This window comes from Girardinichthys multiradiatus, chromosome 21 (assembly GCF_021462225.1).
Source record: "Girardinichthys multiradiatus isolate DD_20200921_A chromosome 21, DD_fGirMul_XY1, whole genome shotgun sequence".
NCBI lineage: Eukaryota > Metazoa > Chordata > Actinopteri > Cyprinodontiformes > Goodeidae > Girardinichthys > Girardinichthys multiradiatus.
In genome coordinates this window covers 20,252,264-20,270,281 of record NC_061813.1, presented here as the reverse complement: position 1 = coordinate 20,270,281, position 18,018 = coordinate 20,252,264, and the positions used below count along the sequence as shown (strand labels likewise).

General features: G+C 38.9%; 1 protein-coding gene across 1 annotated transcript; it reads right to left on the bottom strand.

Moving 5' to 3' along the window:
- Positions 1–5,472: 5,472 nt before the first annotated feature.
- si:dkey-12l12.1 lies at positions 5,473–14,038 on the bottom strand. The gene is made up of 6 exons (XM_047350392.1): positions 13,765–14,038; positions 12,407–12,454; positions 10,609–10,719; positions 7,764–7,880; positions 7,455–7,535; positions 5,473–7,373 (listed from the first exon to the last, which is right to left on the bottom strand). Exons 1-6 carry the CDS (start codon positions 13,885–13,887, stop codon positions 7,323–7,325), a joined length of 531 nt encoding a protein of 176 aa, XP_047206348.1. The 5' UTR covers positions 13,888–14,038; the 3' UTR covers positions 5,473–7,322.
- Positions 14,039–18,018: the final 3,980 nt, after the last annotated feature.

Genomic DNA, 18,018 nt, shown 5'->3' with positions numbered 1-18,018 from the left:
ACATGTTAAAATGCAGAGGGGTTCATAAAACTGTGCCTTCTGCTTATTAAGATGCTGTTAGGTATGTGTTGTTTTAAAAATTGTAACTAAACATTAGTGTCAAAGATATCAATGTCAAACAGTATCATAGATCTTTTTTTTCAGATACAATAAAATAACTGCTACATGGAGTTCCCTTTGGTTCAGTACTTGGGATGATACTTTTTAACTTGTACTTGTTTTTTTGGGTAACTTTAATCTCAAGCATTGCTTGAATTCTTATTTAGATGCTGATAAGAGAGCTTTATCTGTCTGTGAAGTCACCTGATATTTATTAATGGTCTAATAGATGTGAAGGACCAGAAGACCCATAACTATTGAATGAATAGAAATGCTTATTTTTGACCCAAACAATCACATTTCTATGTTTCTGTTAATGGTACGGCCTTGGCTTCAAGTACCATTGGCAGGAACGTTGGAGTTACCTTTGACAAACATCTGTCCTTCATCCCAAATATTAAACAAGTCTCACAGTCGGCTACAAACAAAAGCATATTTTTTCAGAATGTTGTGGAAAGGTTTCTTAACCCAAGGGTGATTATTGTTGTTCATTATTATTTGGATATTCCAAAAGTTCTCTAGGAAAACTTCAGCTTGTCCAAATTGCTGCAGCTACAATGCTGAGAAAGACAAGTAAATGGTGCCATATTTCTCCTATAATAATATCTCTGCACTGGTTCCCTGTACAATCGAATACTTTTTACCAACAAAGGTGTCAATAAGCAGCCCCTGTCAAATGTTAAACATTTCCCAATCATCCTAACCGAGCACTGGGTTCTCAGAATGCAGAACTACCTGAGTTTCAGATTTCTTTCTGGGGCCTTTAGCTATCATGGCTAGTCATTGTTGAACCAACTGGCTGATTCAGTAGTGGTACTACCAGGGGTGAAAGTAGTTTTAAAATCTTGCCGGTACTTAGGGGCGGAGCTAGAGGGGGGAATGGGGATATATATATATATATATATATATATATATATATATATATATATAATGTGTGTGTGTGTTAATTGTTACTCTAACAATTAAAATGTATCAGTATTTTACTTAACTGTAGGCTGTCTGTATAAGGCAGAAATTAGAATCACTTGACAATGTAGAATATATATATATATATATATATATATCCAATTCAATTCAATTCAAAAATACTTTATTAATCCCAAAGGGAAATTAAATGTTGTTATAGCTCATATTATGAAGGTTTCTTCAAAGAGCCGTTGTAGATGCTGATGGCTGTGGGCAGGAAGGATCTCCTGTAGCGCTCCGTCTTACAGCAGATCTGAAGAAGCCTCTGACTGAAGACACTATGTTGTTGTAGGACAGTCTCATGAAGAGGATTCTCAGGGTTCTCCATAATGTTCTTCATTTTATGAAGAATCCGTCTTTCCACAATGATCTCCAGAGGATCCAGAGGAGTCCCCAGAACAGAACCAGCCTTCTTTATCAGCTTGTTGAGCTTTTTTAAGTCCCTGGCTCTGATGCTGCTTCCCCAGCAGATGATGGCAGAAGAGATCACACTTTCCACAACATACTTATAGAAGATATGCAGCATCTTGCTGCAAACACCAAAGGACCTAAGCTTCTTCAAGAAGTACAGTCTCCTCTGTCCCTTCTTGTAGATGGCTTCACAGTTGCATCTCAACTCTAGTCTGTTGTCCAGGTGAACACCGAGGTATTTATACTCCTCCACCACCTCCACTTCTTCTTCCATGATGGAAATAGTTTTTGACTTATTCCTGTTTCTCTTAAAATCTACAATCATCTCCTTTGTTTTAGTCACGTTCAAAATGAGATGATTGTTTCCATATATATATATACATTTCAATTGTTAAGGAACTGCCATGTATGAAACAATGATAAACCATTTTCTGATGCATAACTTTTCATCTTCAGTTTCCGTCTTTTCTTTTGAACAAAGAAGTTATTGTTCTCTGCATTGTGTTCAAGTTTTGATTTAATTTAAATAAAAAATTTGACAGTTTGGTTGTTTTTGCGGTTTTTATTTAAAAGTCTGTAGATGGTAAGTGATTTATTGTTTATCCTGTCTTAATGTAAGCAGTGGTTTTTTATATCTGTGCACCACCTGTGTAAAATCTCTCAGTCCATTAAATCGAACGCAGTGATCTCCTTGGTAACCGCTCTGTTTTTGATGTAAGCGCGCATGCGCTCTCGTGTAGTGTATTTGAAATCTCTGGTCATAAGCGGTGTTTTCGAGCTGTACTGTGTTGTTGTAATTCAGCAAAGTAACATGAAACACAACTAGTTTCTCTCCCTTTGCTTTTAACTGGGATATTTAGCAGCGAGCAGACAGACATTAAACGTAGCGGTGCTCGTGTTAAAGGCTGGCCTTTCTCAACAGCCTCGAGCTCCGAGGGGAGAGAAGCAAAGCAAGAGCATTGAGGCTCCATCATAGCAGAAAAGTTCAGAAACAGTTTGGAATGAGGGGAAAATAACTGTATTTACAAACTGATTAAGTTGTGTTTTAGACTGCCTATTGGTAGCGGATCTGTTTTTCTTTGTGTGCTCGGGAATTGTTGCAGCCGTAACTGGTTCTGGATGATTGCTTCATAACAGTTCTTCCCTCTTCCCGGTACTGCGTACTGGTGCAGAATCTTTTAGTGGTACGCAGTACCGGACCGTACCGGCTCACTTTCACCCCTGGGTACTACCGAGTCTAACCATAAATCACACCTGACTTTGCATTGCAGTTGTTTTTGTCCTACTGTAGTTTTGGTGAATTCTTGCTTTTTTGCTTTTTAATGTATTTCACCTTTCTTTGTTTTTTTTCATTGTTATTGTATTTTTGGGTGAATTTGCAGTGCATGCATTTTTATTCATCATAGTCAGAGTGATGTGACAGAGTGGGACCACTGAGACAGGAAGTTTTGACAAGCAGACTGAAGAGGGCCGCTCAGAGTGGCACAGCCAGAGGGGAGACAGCCAACGCCCCGTTTCTGATCTGATGGGAAGTGGCAGGAGATGTCTACAAGGAGTCAAACTCAGCCTGAAAGGGAGGCTATAGTCTGAGGTCAGCTGCAGCAGGGATCAGATGAGAAACACTCCAGGAATACTGAGCAGGGAATATCTCATTTCAACTTTCATTCACAATGAAATTACACCTCAGGGAAAATCTAACATGGTACACTGCGTTTAATTTTAAACTTTATTGGCAGATAAATTAAGCCAGCATACATTTTGGGGTTCATACACTGATTCATTTTCATTACTTTCAGTTTTTCTCATTCTGTGCTGACCAAACACTTACTGTTCTGATGTGGGATGACAACTTTACAGCGTACTTGGTCTGATGAAGACAGTGTGTTACACATGAAGTTGCTTTATAACGACCAAATAACTGAATTCCATTTTAAAGTTTATGGAGGAATAATTGTATGATCCTGGTTTATACTTTCCTAATTAAACCTCTGACAACTTAAATCTGTTCTACACAATACCCCAAAGTCATAGTGTAGTTAACATTTTATGCTTGCAGGAATAATAAAAAAACAGAAAGTCCTTACGAGGTTTCACCATTTTGAAATTAAAAGCTCGGATGAAGAGCAACACCTCGTATCACTTATGTAAAAATCTATTTTGCAAGCTAAGCCAAAATGCAAAAAACATGTGAAAATAGATTGTACATTATTACTGCTTGCATGGGAACAAAGGAATTAGCACTTCTACGAAAGTGGAAATGTTTAACATTTTCATCTCCTGGAATATTCAAGTCTGTGTTAACACAATGCCAGGATGGAAAGACCTCAGCAATGATCTCAGAGCAGTCACTACCAACCAAACTAGGAAACCTTATAAACCTATTTTTAAATTATTTAAAAGCCATGCTTCTCAAACTGTGGTGCAAGTGCTTGGGATGTCTTCAGTGGTAGTACTGAAGGCATCAACTATTTAAAGTCGAAATATGCAGCAAAGTAGCTGTAATACATATAGCTAATATAGCTAATATGCACAAACAACCTAGAAGATAAGTAGTTCAGGATATTGCTCTTTGGTTTATGTAGATATTATTCAAAAGGGACGTAAAGGCAAACTAAAGGCAAAGGCATTTTATAGGACTGTTAATTTATGTTGTTACTTTAAAGTAAAAACCAACATGTTTTTTAAATTTTCTGTCTATTGAACTTACAGCTTTGTATCCATAAAATAATTGTTCATCCCTATTAAATTTAATTCAGGTATTTGTGATGAATGAATTATATTACTGAAAACAACAACATAAATATTTGTCTCACTGATAGTATTCCCTACCTCATCGTCTAAGAATATCACTGGAGTGATAACCATTGACCCTAACCCTAACCATTGCTAAGTAGTAACCTCTAAGTAGGTTTCTATCAATCATTTATGATTATTTGTGCTGTGAATGTATTTCATCTTCATAAAGATTGAATCAAAATGTTAAAAACTGGGTAATTCTCAGAGGTTCCAGAAGGACAAATTTAGCCCTCCTGCTCTCGTCAAACTTGTTTATCACTGTGTTTTCCCACATTGCATGTTGTACTGAAGAAGATGATCTGTGTCAAAGTAAAACTATCACTTATAGCGTGGTTTCGAGAGCTTGGGGAAATTGACTGTAAAAGCCACTAACTACACATGAACCTGACTGAGCTTTTATGGGAAAGTCTAAGATGCCACCCTGCTTGGATCACTTCCTACCACAGACCTTTAGATTAATAGCTTCCAGATTATTTGGTCGGCCATCAGTATGATCACTTTTCCTCTCAAGAGGAAGATTTGAGCCAAAACGGAGTGGAAACAAAGCCGCACACCATTACAACACAGCAGTAACAGAAACACAGCAACAACCACCCTCTCTTGCTTTGGTCACACTTGTTGACGTGATCAGAGTCACGCTTAAATTTACAGATTTACAAAAACAAATACTCATTTTACTCTATTTTTACACTGTCTGTAGAAAATTAACAATTTTCTTAAGAAACGTGTTGGGTCTACTTTTACCTCAAGCTTTCTTGGTTGCTCAAAAATGCAGTCAAGAACGACCCTGATGGCTTTTATCACAAAAAAACTGTGTTTGTGCATCTCTCTTGTTCATCTAATTTGGTATTTCTTTTTATTTCCATGAGTGATTCAGAGAAATCAGATTTCCTTTCTCATGATGGATTGTCGCCAGGACAACTGAGACTGATCACATCCTGCAAATTCAGGCTGCGTGATGACTGAGTGACAACATCAGGGCTTTACGCTTGTCTATTTTCTCCCAGAGCGAGCTGCTGAAGCATGTTTAGCACCAATTATGTGCTTTGGGGGAAAATGCCAGGTTTATAAATAGCATTTTTTGTTGTGATTCACTCTGTCTGTGCCTGGAAAAAGCATGAAAATGGGATCATGAGCACTGTTCATCTTACATCAGCTGGGGTTAAGGCTTTGATCAGAAAATGAGAAGTGAATCAGATGCTATTTACTTCAATGGTCTTTTTAATTCATTCACGTATACAGAGTTTTTCAAATGTATTTGTGCTATTTGAACTATTTACAGCATGAAGACCAAGGAACACACTGGAACAGTCATAAATAAAGTTGTTGGGACATTTAAAGACGTGTTATATTGTTGTAAAACAACATCCTGAGTTTTCAACATCTCGTGGAGCACTGCTCAATCCATCCGCAAAAGTGGAAACAGTATGGCAAAACTGCAAACCCTATCAAGACACAACCGTCCACCTAAACTAGGAGCTGCAGAGATCCACAGCCCAAGTGGGTGAATCTGTCTAAAGGACGAATTAGTTAAAGGTTCTTTGGTCAGATAAGACCAAGATGTGGACTTCCATTGCTCATCATCCTGAACACACAAACCCTAAAGTAAAGCATGGTGGTGGCAGCATCATGCTGATAGGATGCTTTTTGTTGGCATGGACAGGTAAACAGGTCAGAGTTGATTAGAAGATGGATGGATCTAAATACAGTACTGGGCAATCTTGGAAGAAAACCTGTTAGACTGTGCAAAAGACTTGATGTGGAGCTTCACGTTCCAGCAGAGTAATAGCCCTTAACATACAGTCAAAGCTACAATGGAAAGCATATAAGTTGATGTCCAGACCTAAATACAATACAAAATATATGGAAAGGTTTGGAAACTGACTTTCAAAGATGTTATTTTTCCAGTCTGACTTAACTGGATTGCTAACTTGACCTTTTTTGAAGAATGAACAAAAATTTGCAAAGCTGGTAGAGCAATATATGTACACACTATTCTTTGTGTGTGTCTCAGTAAAATACACTGAACTTTTTTAACAAGACCTGTAAAAAAACATTTAAGGTAAACCTTTGTTGAATGGATTGTGCTGTTTTCCAAGAAAAGTAAACAGGTTTAGACTGTGTCCCTATACTCAACATTCATTATAGTAACGCACAGGTGTTTTTCCACAGAGACCAGACCTCATAGCAGTCTACAAACATCTCATTTTGTGCACATATTTTCCCATCCTTGTTTCCAGTGTAATGCTGAAACAAATCTTTCTGTCCAGACTGAACTACATTTCCATTTCTGGCCAAAAATAAGTAAAATGGCACTTTTAAAATAGTCCAGCTCTTGCAACAGATGGTCTGGACTTGATTTTGAATTTTTTTCCCTCTCTCTCTTACATGGAAGCTTTTTGCCGTTGGCGGCAGTAATTTGAATGGATTAGTGGATCTCTTGTAAGCTCCTGCTGGGTCCACCCTGCAGCCAGCCATGGTATACCTGTAATGTTTGCCATGTGTAACTCGGCTTTGTAAATAGGGTCATTCAAGGCCCCCTGATGATCCATTTAAAGGCTTCCTTATAGTAAAATAAAAATGTAACTTATTATGGAGTGAAGAGAAATAAAATCAAACTTCCTTAATAAAAGTGTATACATTTTTAAAGACTTGTTAATTATAAATCTCTATTAAAGTTTTATTGAAACCTGACATGGCAGCAAGAAAAAAAAAAAACTGTTGTGCAAAAATATACTCCAAACATTTAGATGCGATTAAATAGGTTACAGCAAAATAAAGCAAAGTAAAATACGAATACAAGATTTCTTATTGTAACATGCAGACACAGAATAAAACTGAATGCACCATAGGGTCGCGCTGGTTTATGTTAGTCAGCTTTCTGGTAAAAAAATTATGGTAGACACTTAAAAGTTATCTGATGAAATACTAAATAAACACAGTTAGATGTTAGATTTTCATAGCCTTTCTCTGTTACAATTTCCTCTTTTGGCTGTACTGTGCACATCCTTTGTTATGATTTGCATTCCCATGCTGTGGTGCTTCATGTCTTACATGCTCCTTTCAGGCCTTTCGCTCTGTCCGTCAGCCTGAGGATCTCCCTGCAGATCACAGGGAACTGTCAATCAAACACTGATCAAATATTATGCTCCAGAGGTAAGACCCATTAAGTTATGACTCACCAGTACTGAGAATGCTCCAGAACGACCTGACTTCCCCCTCTTGGGTGGATCAAGCTTCACCTGTCTTCTCACTCTGGTCACCTGAAAGCATTCCCATACATACATCTGCGTCATGACATTTTATCTGAGGACGTCAGACGACATTCCTGGATCTACTTGGAGAATTGGCCTGATGAGTCTCACAAAAACAAACTCCTCGGATGAGAACACTGAGCACATCCAGTCAAACAGAGTAATGCAGCCTTATTGTTTCAGATCGCTATGGGCCAGCTGTTCCTCCGCTGCCTCTGGTTTGCCATGGAAACTCACCTGTAGGGGGTTGGCTGTCTTGTTGTTTCTAAGGAGGGAGAAAGAGCCTGCACGGTGTTTATGCCAGTTCTTCTTCTTATTCACAGCTTTAATCAAGTGTCTCCTCGACCTATCAGCCTAAAAAAAGACATTGACACAGGGATTATATAGACAGTAACGCACCCACCCACACATACACACATTGCATGATTCCTAATACTGATGCTCTATTATTACTGTGCCTTGCAAAAGGATTCATATTCCTAAAATGTTTCACATTTGTCTTGTTTCAACCACAAACATCAGTGTACTCTATTTGGATTTTATCTGATAGAGCTACGCAAAGTAGTGAATAATTGTGAAAAGCATTTTTACAAATAATTATTTAAAAATGGTGGCATGCATTTAATTTTCAGCCTTCCTAAGTCGATACTTTGTAGAGCCACATTTTACTTTGTCTACAGCTGCATGTGTTCTGGGCTGTGTCTCTACCAGTTTTGCACATCTGATGATTCAATGTTTTGCTCAGTCTCCTTAGAGGAGAGCCTCCCTCACATTGTAAGAAGAGAGTGTGTGAAAGTAATTATTCAAGTCTTACCACAGATTTGGAATTGAATGTAGGTCTAGTCTTTGACTGGGCCATTCTAACATAGATATGCTTTGACCTAAACCATTTAATTGTAACTCTGTGCGTTTGGTGATTGGTGGCTACAAAAGACCAGTTAGTCTTTTACAGCCTCCTCTTCCAGGATTGTCCTGTGTTTACTTTTATCCATCTTCCGAATTAACTACAACCAGCTTTCCTGTCTCTGCTCAAGAAAATCCTAACTGCATTATGCTGCCATCACTATGTTTTACTGTTGTAATGGTATGTTCAAGATGATGTTGGGTGTAAGTTTTTTACCTCGGTTCACATTTTGCATTAAAGGAAAAAAACAAATGCAAAGATGTTAATTTGTAAAATTATATACAGGTCCTTCTCAAAAAATTAGCATATTGTGATAAAGTTCATTATTTTCTATAATGTCATGATGAAAATTTAACCATCATATATTTTAGATTCATTGCACACTAACTGAAATATTTCAGGTCTTTTATTGTCTTAATACGGATGATTTTGGCATACAGCTCATGAAAACCTAAAATTCCTATCTCACAAAATTAGCATATTTCATCCAACCAATAAAAGAAAAGTGTTTTTAATACAAAAAACGTCAACCTTCAAATAATCATGTACAGTTATGCACTCAATACTTGGTCGGGAATCCTTTTGCAGAAATGACTGCTTCAATGCGGCGTGGCATGGAGGCAATCTGCCTGTGGCACTGCTGAGGTCTTATGGAGGCCCAGGATGCTTCGATAGCGGCCTTTAGCTCATCCAGAGTGTTGGGTCTTGAGTCTCTCAACGTTCTCTTCACAATATCCCACAGATTCTCTATGGGGTTCAGGTCAGGAGAGTTGGCAGGCCAATTAAGCACAGTGATACCATGGTCAGTAAACCATTTACCAGTGGTTTTGGCACTGTGAGCAGGTGCCAGGTCTTGCTGAAAAATGAAATCTTCATCTCCATAAAGCTTTTCAGCAGATGGAAGCATGAAGTGCTCCAAAATCTCCTGATAGCTAGCTGCATTGACCCTGCCCTTGATAAAACACAGTGGACCAACACCAGCAGCTGACACGGCACCCCAGACCATCACTGACTGTGGGTACTTGACACTGGACTTCTGGCATTTTGGCATTTCCTTCTCCCCAGTCTTCCTCCAGACTCTGGCACCTTGATTTCCGAATGACATGCAGAATTTGCTTTCATCCGAAAAAAAGTACTTTGGACCACTGAGCAACAGTCCAGTGCTGCTTCTCTGTAGCCCAGGTCAGGCGCTTCTGCCGCTGTTTCTGGTTCAAAAGTGGCTTGACCTGGGGAATGCTGGCACCTGTAGCCCATTTCCTGCACACGCCTGTGCACGGTGGCTCTGGATGTTTCTACTCTAGACTCAGTCCACTGCTTCCGCAGGTCCCCCAAGGTCTGGAATCGGCCCTTCCCCACATTCTTCCTCAGGGTCCGGTCACCTCTTCTCGTTGTGCAGTGTTTTCTGCCACACTTTTTCCTTCCCACAGACTTCCCACTGAGGTGCCTTGATACAGCACTCTGGGAACAGCCTATTTGTTCAGAAATTTCTTTCTGTGTCTTACCCTCTTGCTTGAGGGTGTCAATAGTGGCCTTCTGGACAGCAGTCAGGTCGGCAGTCTTACCCATGATTGGGGTTTTGAGTGATGAACCAGGCTGGGAGTTTTAAAGGCCTCAGAAATCTTTTGCAGGTGTTTAGAGTTAACTCGTTGATTCAGATGATTAGGTTCATAGCTCGTTTAGAGACCCTTTTAATGATATGCTAATTTTGTGAGATAGGAATTTTGGGTTTTCATGAGCTGTATGCCAAAATCATCCGTATTAAGACAATAAAAGACCTGAAATATTTCAGTTAGTGTGCAATGAATCTAAAATATATGATGGTTAAATTTTCATCATGACATTATGGAAAATAAGGAACTTTATCACAATATGCTAATTTTTTTGAGAAGGACCTGTACATTGCCGCTCTGAAGTAAATCAAAGCTCGGAGAATGCATTGATGTTTGAGGTTGAAATGTAGCAGAAAGTGAGGTAATACGTCTGTGTGGTAAATGGTTTCATTTACTTGGTTGAAAAGCAGGTCTTTTTCATGTGAGCACTTCTGTCCGCGAGCACATACTCATTACCCATGATGACTAAAACCTGGCTTGAGTTTTGGAGTTAGTCGTTATCCTGTCCCCACGTCCTCCCTGCATTCGGGTTGATCTGATTCCTGGGTGACTAAGAGGAGCGGTTTACCTGGATGAGAGTGTTAGGGAAGCCCTTGACAGAGACGGCTCCTGGTAGGCTGGGGTGACTCAGGTGGGTGGGGCCCGTCCGCTCCAACTGCCGCTTACGTCTGAACAAATCCTAGAAAGGATGAGACAGTCACAACCACAGACCACAGCGGGAAACAACAATGCCTGCATGCATCTCTGGGTGCTAAAATGCAGACGAGGATCAAGTCCTGTGTACAGCTGGTGCCAACCGAGAGTTTCTTCACCCTTTCTCACTTACCTTAAATTCATTTCCATACACTTGAAGTCAGTCTTTTGTACAAAGGGTAGGATTAAGCTAAATTGATAATGTTTGTGCTCCTGTTTACTGCACTGACTTGCTCAGGGTGGATCATTGCTATTGATCCAACCATTTTCCATATGGTCAGTCACTGTAAGAAACAATAGGTTTTACTCTCCACAAAGAAGACAGTTAGTTATTAAATATTCCCAGTAATTTGTATTTAATTTAAATTGCTCACAGCTATTCCCATTAGTCTCCACTAAGAGTTATTAACAGACAAAAGTTTGTTGCTTTTGTAAGGAATAAGAAAGCTAATTATTGTGTCACTTAATCATTTCTAACAGTATTATGTGTGATTCAGCTTCAAAGATGCTTTTAAAACCTTTTTGAACCTTTTTGTTTGTGCGACACGGATGAATAAGAGGTTAATGTTGAGATGGCAAAAAGTAACTAAACCAGTAAGACTCCCTTTAACCATAATCAGACAGCTTGTTCATAAATTAAATACTGAAATGTGTGAATTTTCTGCAGCAACTGATCAAGAAGGTACGAGAAGGTGTGCAATATTCTCAGCGGTCACAAGATAGCATTCAGATCAACTATATAACCCTCACCAATTAACTCACATTCGTATTTATAAGGCCACCGTTAGTGCAGTACTAAATAGTAATGCATGCATGCAGCAGGCCTGAACAAAACAATGTATAAAACCAAAAAAATATGTATATTTCCAGAAAAGATTATAGAAATAAACTAAAAAGTAGAATAACAATTTGAAAATTTAAGTGTTATGAAAGGGAAAATGCTACAGTCCACCATCAGGACCTCATTTCCTCTGTAAAACATAATGGTCCTATCATGGTCTGGGCTTATTTCACAAAATGTTACCATTATAGTCAAAGGACGAAAGAAAACGTTTTTGGGTTTTTACTGTAAAGTTGTTTTTATGTGAAGCTGTATTATTATGCTGTGTTCTCTTCACGCTTGGAAGTTGGATTTTTCTAGTTCCCAGGCGGAAATGCAACAAGAATTCTCACTGAAGTCTGAATTTCAACTCAGAAAGTTGGAGGTGTCCAAACAGCTCCGCAATCGGTGTCCAACATGTCTGCTGCACATATACAATGTAGGAAATGTCATACGTATGAGCTATCCATTAGCTTGTACTACTAAGAGAAGTTAGCGCTGGTATCTGACCTTCAACCAGAACACGTGCTCATCTCGTCTCAGGTCCACGCTCCGATTTAGGAAGCAAATCGAACGCACCATTGAGATGACCCTAACCAGGCAGTTAATGTGAGGGAAACCCTCCAGCATCCCTGAACATCATATTTTGCTTGCACAGAATTGCAAGAAATGATAAATGACTCATAAACCTTCCAGCACCACTTTGTGTTGTTGTCTGATTTTACCTACAAAGGACTTCATTCCCCATGCTGTACTCAGTTTGTATTACAGTTGCTCTAATGTGGCAAAATCTGATGCCCACACTAAATTTGGAGCTTTTAAAGTGAAAAAAAGTGTTAGGGTTTGCACATACCAGCTGTTCAGGTAAGTGTAGCCCTCTCTGTGGTCTTTTGTCATCATGCTGAGAAAAAAAATGAAGTCAGAGTCAATATTTATTCTTAGCATACCATTTTAAACCCCAAATTAGATACACTTTAATAAAAAAATAAACAGTAAATCCACACAACAACTTCTGTGTTTGGGTTTGAAGTTCATCTTTATATTACTCATCAAAACATGGCACAGTGTGTTTTTCTGCTGTTTCACAGAATGTCTGTTGGTGAATCCCATAAATTCCCCATTTAATTTTCTGCTCTCATGTCAAAGCGCGCATTATTTTGGTCGGAAAGGGCAAAAGACAAGTAAACTAAGTCAATGCTGTAAATATAGCCGGTGAAAAAGATGCTGCTGGTATTAGTTAGCCTTCACCACAACTGAGCCTTATAATTGTGTGCATGCTGTAATTACATCACAAATAACTGCTGCAGAAAAAAGCACATATGGCACCAACTCTCTCGGATGGGGCTCCCTTTTTTGCAGCTGTTGGATCTTTTGTCCAGATGAGGGTGATTACTTTGGACAGAACATGAGGACCGTCCGCAGAAAAAAAAGCTTACCACCAGTTTAAAGTCTAACAGCTGGCAGCCACATAAAAAGCCAAAAAAACAGGGTAGCCGGACGATTTTGTTCCACAGAATGGTACGTATTTTTGGTTTGGTCGTACAATGACTGTAAAAACCATTACAATGAGACTTTGTTTCTGTTAGAAAAATAAATTATACGTCTTCGCAGGTTCGGTTTAGACTGTAAACATCTCCTTCCATTCTGGAGCAGATTTGTTTTAAGGATTTAAAGTGGAAGAAGTTACATTCCAGCAGAGTTACTGGTTTGGTCTGGCAGAGCTACTGTGTAAACACTGACCACACTATGTCTGAGGGAAAAGTAACAAAATCGCAATCTGTGTGGATATTTAACCAAAGAAAACATACAAACTTGAAAATATAATTTTATGAATATATCCATAAAGGATTTAATGGTGGTAAATTAGGTGACTGAATGAAATAATGCCTACAACATGAGCTAGATAGTCAGCAAAAATTATTAAGAGGACAAAAAAATATTGATTTATACAGCTCTTTGCACTGCCTTTAACATGTAGGCATCAAATTAAAACTATAATGAAAAACAGCCTTTGAAAAAAATGTTCCTTATAACTATAATGCAACTTCTTCCTTAGTCTTATTTGACCTCAGGTTAGTTATTAACTAACTTAATAGACTGGTATTGGCAGCACTTACCTTCGCAGTGTCTGAGCAGCAGAGACGGTGACTGACACATGATGAACACTTTGCCCTTCCCTAACTATCAGATCCATTAAAGTGCGTCACTTACCTGTCTGTCTGCGGTCTGTCCACCAGCACACAGCTCTCCCTGGATTCCCTCTGAGCAGTCCAGGGTGTACGACAGCAGGCTTGCCTGCAGGCACAGAACACACAGCCAGACACTAAACCCCATGATCCAGCCAGGCAGGAACTAGACTAGCTCCCAGCCCCTGTCAGCTCCCTGCTTTATACTCTCAGCTCCTCTAATGGAGAACAGATGCAGTGGGAACGGGAATGCCATGCCAGTTTCACTCAGACAAACAGCCCACCACAAGCATGTGCTCCGCGCCAGCCAGCGGACTGTGGTCCAGCAGAAACATGTTAGACATCCTGAGGGGGGCCTGTTTCTTTAAAGCCTGTTTCCCTCAATAACCCCTCTACCCAAAACCCAAGAAAAAATATATGAAGACCGTTTTCCATTTATGTCGGGATTACAGCTGCTGGCAACATGTGTGAGAATATGTGTTTGGAAGTGTTTGGAAAAACCTTCCATAAAAATAACAAAGCTGTCTGTTTGGTCCTTGTTGTGTCTGCAGACAAAATGAAGAAATGCAGCATTCAAGGGAAAGTTACGATTTTTTTAAGGTGAGATTTGGTTAAAAGGTTATAAGCAGTTAATCAGAGGTGGGCAGAGTGATGCATCATGGTCAGTAACCTGTTTCCATCACGGTTCTCAGTGTAAATGTAAACATGTTTCATGTTTTTATTTTTTAATCTGTCTGTTAGTCTGAAGAAAACAAGAGTTACTTCAAAATGTAGTTATCTAAAAAATAATTCAAGTGAGAGTAAAAATATATTTGGTGTAACATAATGGCATCTGATTTATTTTTTTATGATGCAATCAGACCGAAATATGAAGTTATGTACAAATTCTGGTATATACAAATAATAAAACTGAGTAAAAATAAATAATTATTTACAAAAGCATAAGAAACATTATTCCAGATCTCAATTTTTCACAACATAAAGGTTTTGAAACCATTAGCTAGATGGGTATGATGTGTCTTTCAGAATAGAGGAAACTACTTTCGGTGACCAGATTTACTGTATATTTATACAGAACAAGGAAGTCCGAGTGCATAAAATAAAGCTTTTCCATAAACTGTGTGGGTCTGTGTATCTGCATGTTAACATGGTTACTGAATAGACAAGAGGTGGGTAGAGTAGCCAAAAAACTGCACTCAGGGAAGAGTAACATTACTTTAGAATATTACTCAAGTAAAAGTAAAAAGTATAGTTGGAGAAAACAAGACTTAGAAGTATTTTTATCCCAATTCAGTGAAGTATACAGTATAAAAGAGCAAATGTAACTTGCTACTACCCACCTCTGCAGTCAATATCTTATTGCAGTACATATTTTCTTGCCATATTCATTGACTAAAGTGATGTCAGTCGTTATGTCCTTGGGCAAGACACTTCACCTGCCTTGCCTGCTGCTGGCCTGGTGGCACAGATTGTATGGCAGCCCCACTTCTTTCTGTCTGCCAGGGCAGCTGGAGTCTACCACTGTCAGTGTGTGAATGTGTGTATGAATGGGTGGATGACTGACTGTATTGTAAAGAGTTTTGGAGTCCTCAGACCTGATAAAGTACTGTAAAAGTATAAACCATTTACCATTTTAAAGTGTTAAAACATATGAGTTCTTAGTTGTTAATTGATGTTAGCAGTTATTTTTTTTGCCTGTAAGCGTCTCATACTTTAGAGGAACTGCTAGTATATTCACCAGGACCTCAGTATTTCTGTCTGACGGATGTCCATGTATGCTTGAAGAAATGTCTGGAGAACTTACCATACTTGCCCAATTGGTGGCACTGTGTACAGGGAGTCCAATAAAATGGCTTATACCATCCAACACCCACGCCTCTCCACTGAAGCGATCACCTTGCAAGAAACAATTATACAATGAGTTTCTCTCCTGGTACAGTGAAAATAATCGTCTCATGTTTATACAATTCTTCATCCCTATTTAAACACATCAGTGAGTCTAATAAGGTTTCAGGACAAAATACATTTCTCTTCAGCAGTCAAATCTGATATATACCACAAACTATCAGCGCAGTCAGTTTATCTTTCAGCCTGCAGACTACTGCTGACTGAATATTGGCAAATCTGGATAAATCATGGCTGTCAGATGCAGTTATAAATTATGCTTTCTGAGGCTGTTAGGTTTTAGAAATAAGACTAAGAAAGAAAACATGGGTTACATTTAAGCTCAAACACATGTTTTTCATTTACTGGGAGGCTATCATTGATGGGGATAGTGTAGGTGTGTGGGAGTATACAACCAAGATGAATGCATCTCCTGATGGGATAAATAGTCTATTAAAGCACCCTGTGTTAAGAAGAAAAGCAATTAGAAAATGAAATCCAATAGAAGGTCTTCAAGTCTACGAGGAGTTCTCTTATCTCAGTTCAGACTATGAAAATTAAATAAGTTTAATGTCTGGTCAAAGTTGACTTGCTACTACCATGTCAGGGGAAAATGCTGTCTCCCTCTAAAGATTGCTGTAAGAGATTGTGAAAGCAGTGAGTCAGGGCTGAAGCTGTAAGAGTGAAACATATTCATCTTGTACCTCAGCTCCCAACCTCAAATTCCCTTATTTTCCGGAACAGGCTGCGTTAAAGGTGCTTCTGCGGGTTAATGATGTGAATCGATGGAGGAGATGTTTAGTTTGGAAATGAGTGAAGGGAGGAGTGAAAAATGATCTGAAAGGAGCAAACGTTGTCTTAGATTGCAGCCAAGCCTATGAGGGGACAAACCTTCTCGCTGGGCAGATGAAGCTGCTCGGTTCACTCCTGGTTGGAATTACAGTTTGTGCTCAGTTTTAAGAGCTCTTGGAAAACATGCTAAACTCCAGTTACCAAGGATATAAATTTACATTAAACCCACATAAAGCAGAATGTGGCCATGAAAAAAGGGAGTAATCACACCGGGGCAGGGTTATTTCACTCTCCAAATCTCTCTCATTCACTCACTTTCAAGTTTAAAGTAACTTTTTTTGAAGCATCGGAGGGAGTTAACCCTCCAAAAATTGCTATGCGGAACCACTTTCCCCGGCCTCCCTATGGGAACTGTCATCTATCAGCCTCTCTGCTTTTAGCTGCTGTCAGTATGTCTGCGGATGAGGCTCTATGGCTAACAGCCTCTGACCTCAGGAGAAAACACCTATTTTTCTCTCCACCTCATGTCAGAGAGGTGAGAATACAGGTGAACTGAACACAAATACTCGTAGAAATGTGTTTATGTTTGTCATTAGAATGAACAATGTGGCTGACAGCTGAATGTGGGAAAGGAGATCTTGCATCTGAAACAACATCAGGATTAGGAGGTGTGATTCATAAAGAATGTTTTTGATTATGATGTAACCGATACCTTCGCTCTGTATCCAGACTTTTTAAAACTAAGCAAAACACAAGAGATTTGAGGTTTTTTGAAAATAATTCCCTGTTAGGGTGGGGTTATAAAAATCCCCTTCACAGGTACAAAGACTCTACAGTTCTGACAGGATTTCAGAGAGGAGGGGGCTGCAGAAAAAAACCCCAGAGCACTTTGTTTGTTTAACAATTTGAGTTGGAAATGAGTAGTCTAGAACCAGAAGATGGACTTCCTTTTTTCAGTCACTCCAAGCTGAATGTATGAATACAACATGCGACAGTTATATACAACTGAAGATAATTACATATGCTGTGTAAAAAGAGACAGAACTTCTTTTTTCTTGCTTTCTGACATTAATTTAGATTAAACTGTTTTTAGGTCCAGTAAGATTACCAAATTGATCTATTTGCTAAATACCAGAATAATAACAGACAAAATTTATTTTTAAATGTAGAATTTTAACTGCAGTTCCTTAGTATTTGTTATAATTAGCTTTTAAACTGCATGGCTGGGGACAAACATTCAGTTTTTCCCTCCACAAGCAGTAATTTTCTAGAATTTTGGCCCATTCCTCCAGACAGAACTACTCTAACTGAGTCAGGTTTGTAGGCTGCTTTGCTTGCACACACCTTTTTGGTCCTGCCCACAAGTTTTCTATGATACCCAGATAAGGTTATTGTGATGGCCACTTCAAAACATTGATTTGTTGTCCTTGAGGTACTTTGTAATGAATTTGGCTAAGGGTTGTTGTTTACGAGGAAAACCCTAAAAAATATCTGCCCAATCTTTAACTTCCTGGATGATGTTATAAGGCGTTTGTTCAATATTTACTCATAATGTTCTTTCCTCGGGATCCCATTTATTTTGAGAAGTTCAACAGTCCCTGCA

Excerpts from the sequence above, each read along its gene's own strand:
- si:dkey-12l12.1 (XM_047350392.1), bottom strand. The coding sequence starts at position 13,887 with ATGGGGTTTAGTGTCTGGCTGTGTGTTCTGTGCCTGCAGGCAAGCCTG. Across the intron at positions 12,455-13,764 it reads GACAGACCGCAGACAGACAG|CATGATGACAAAAGACCACA; the intron begins GTAAGTGACGCA and ends TTTTTTTCTCAG. Across the intron at positions 7,881-10,608 it reads TCCCTAACACTCTCATCCAG|GCTGATAGGTCGAGGAGACA; the intron begins GTAAACCGCTCC and ends GTCTTTTTTTAG.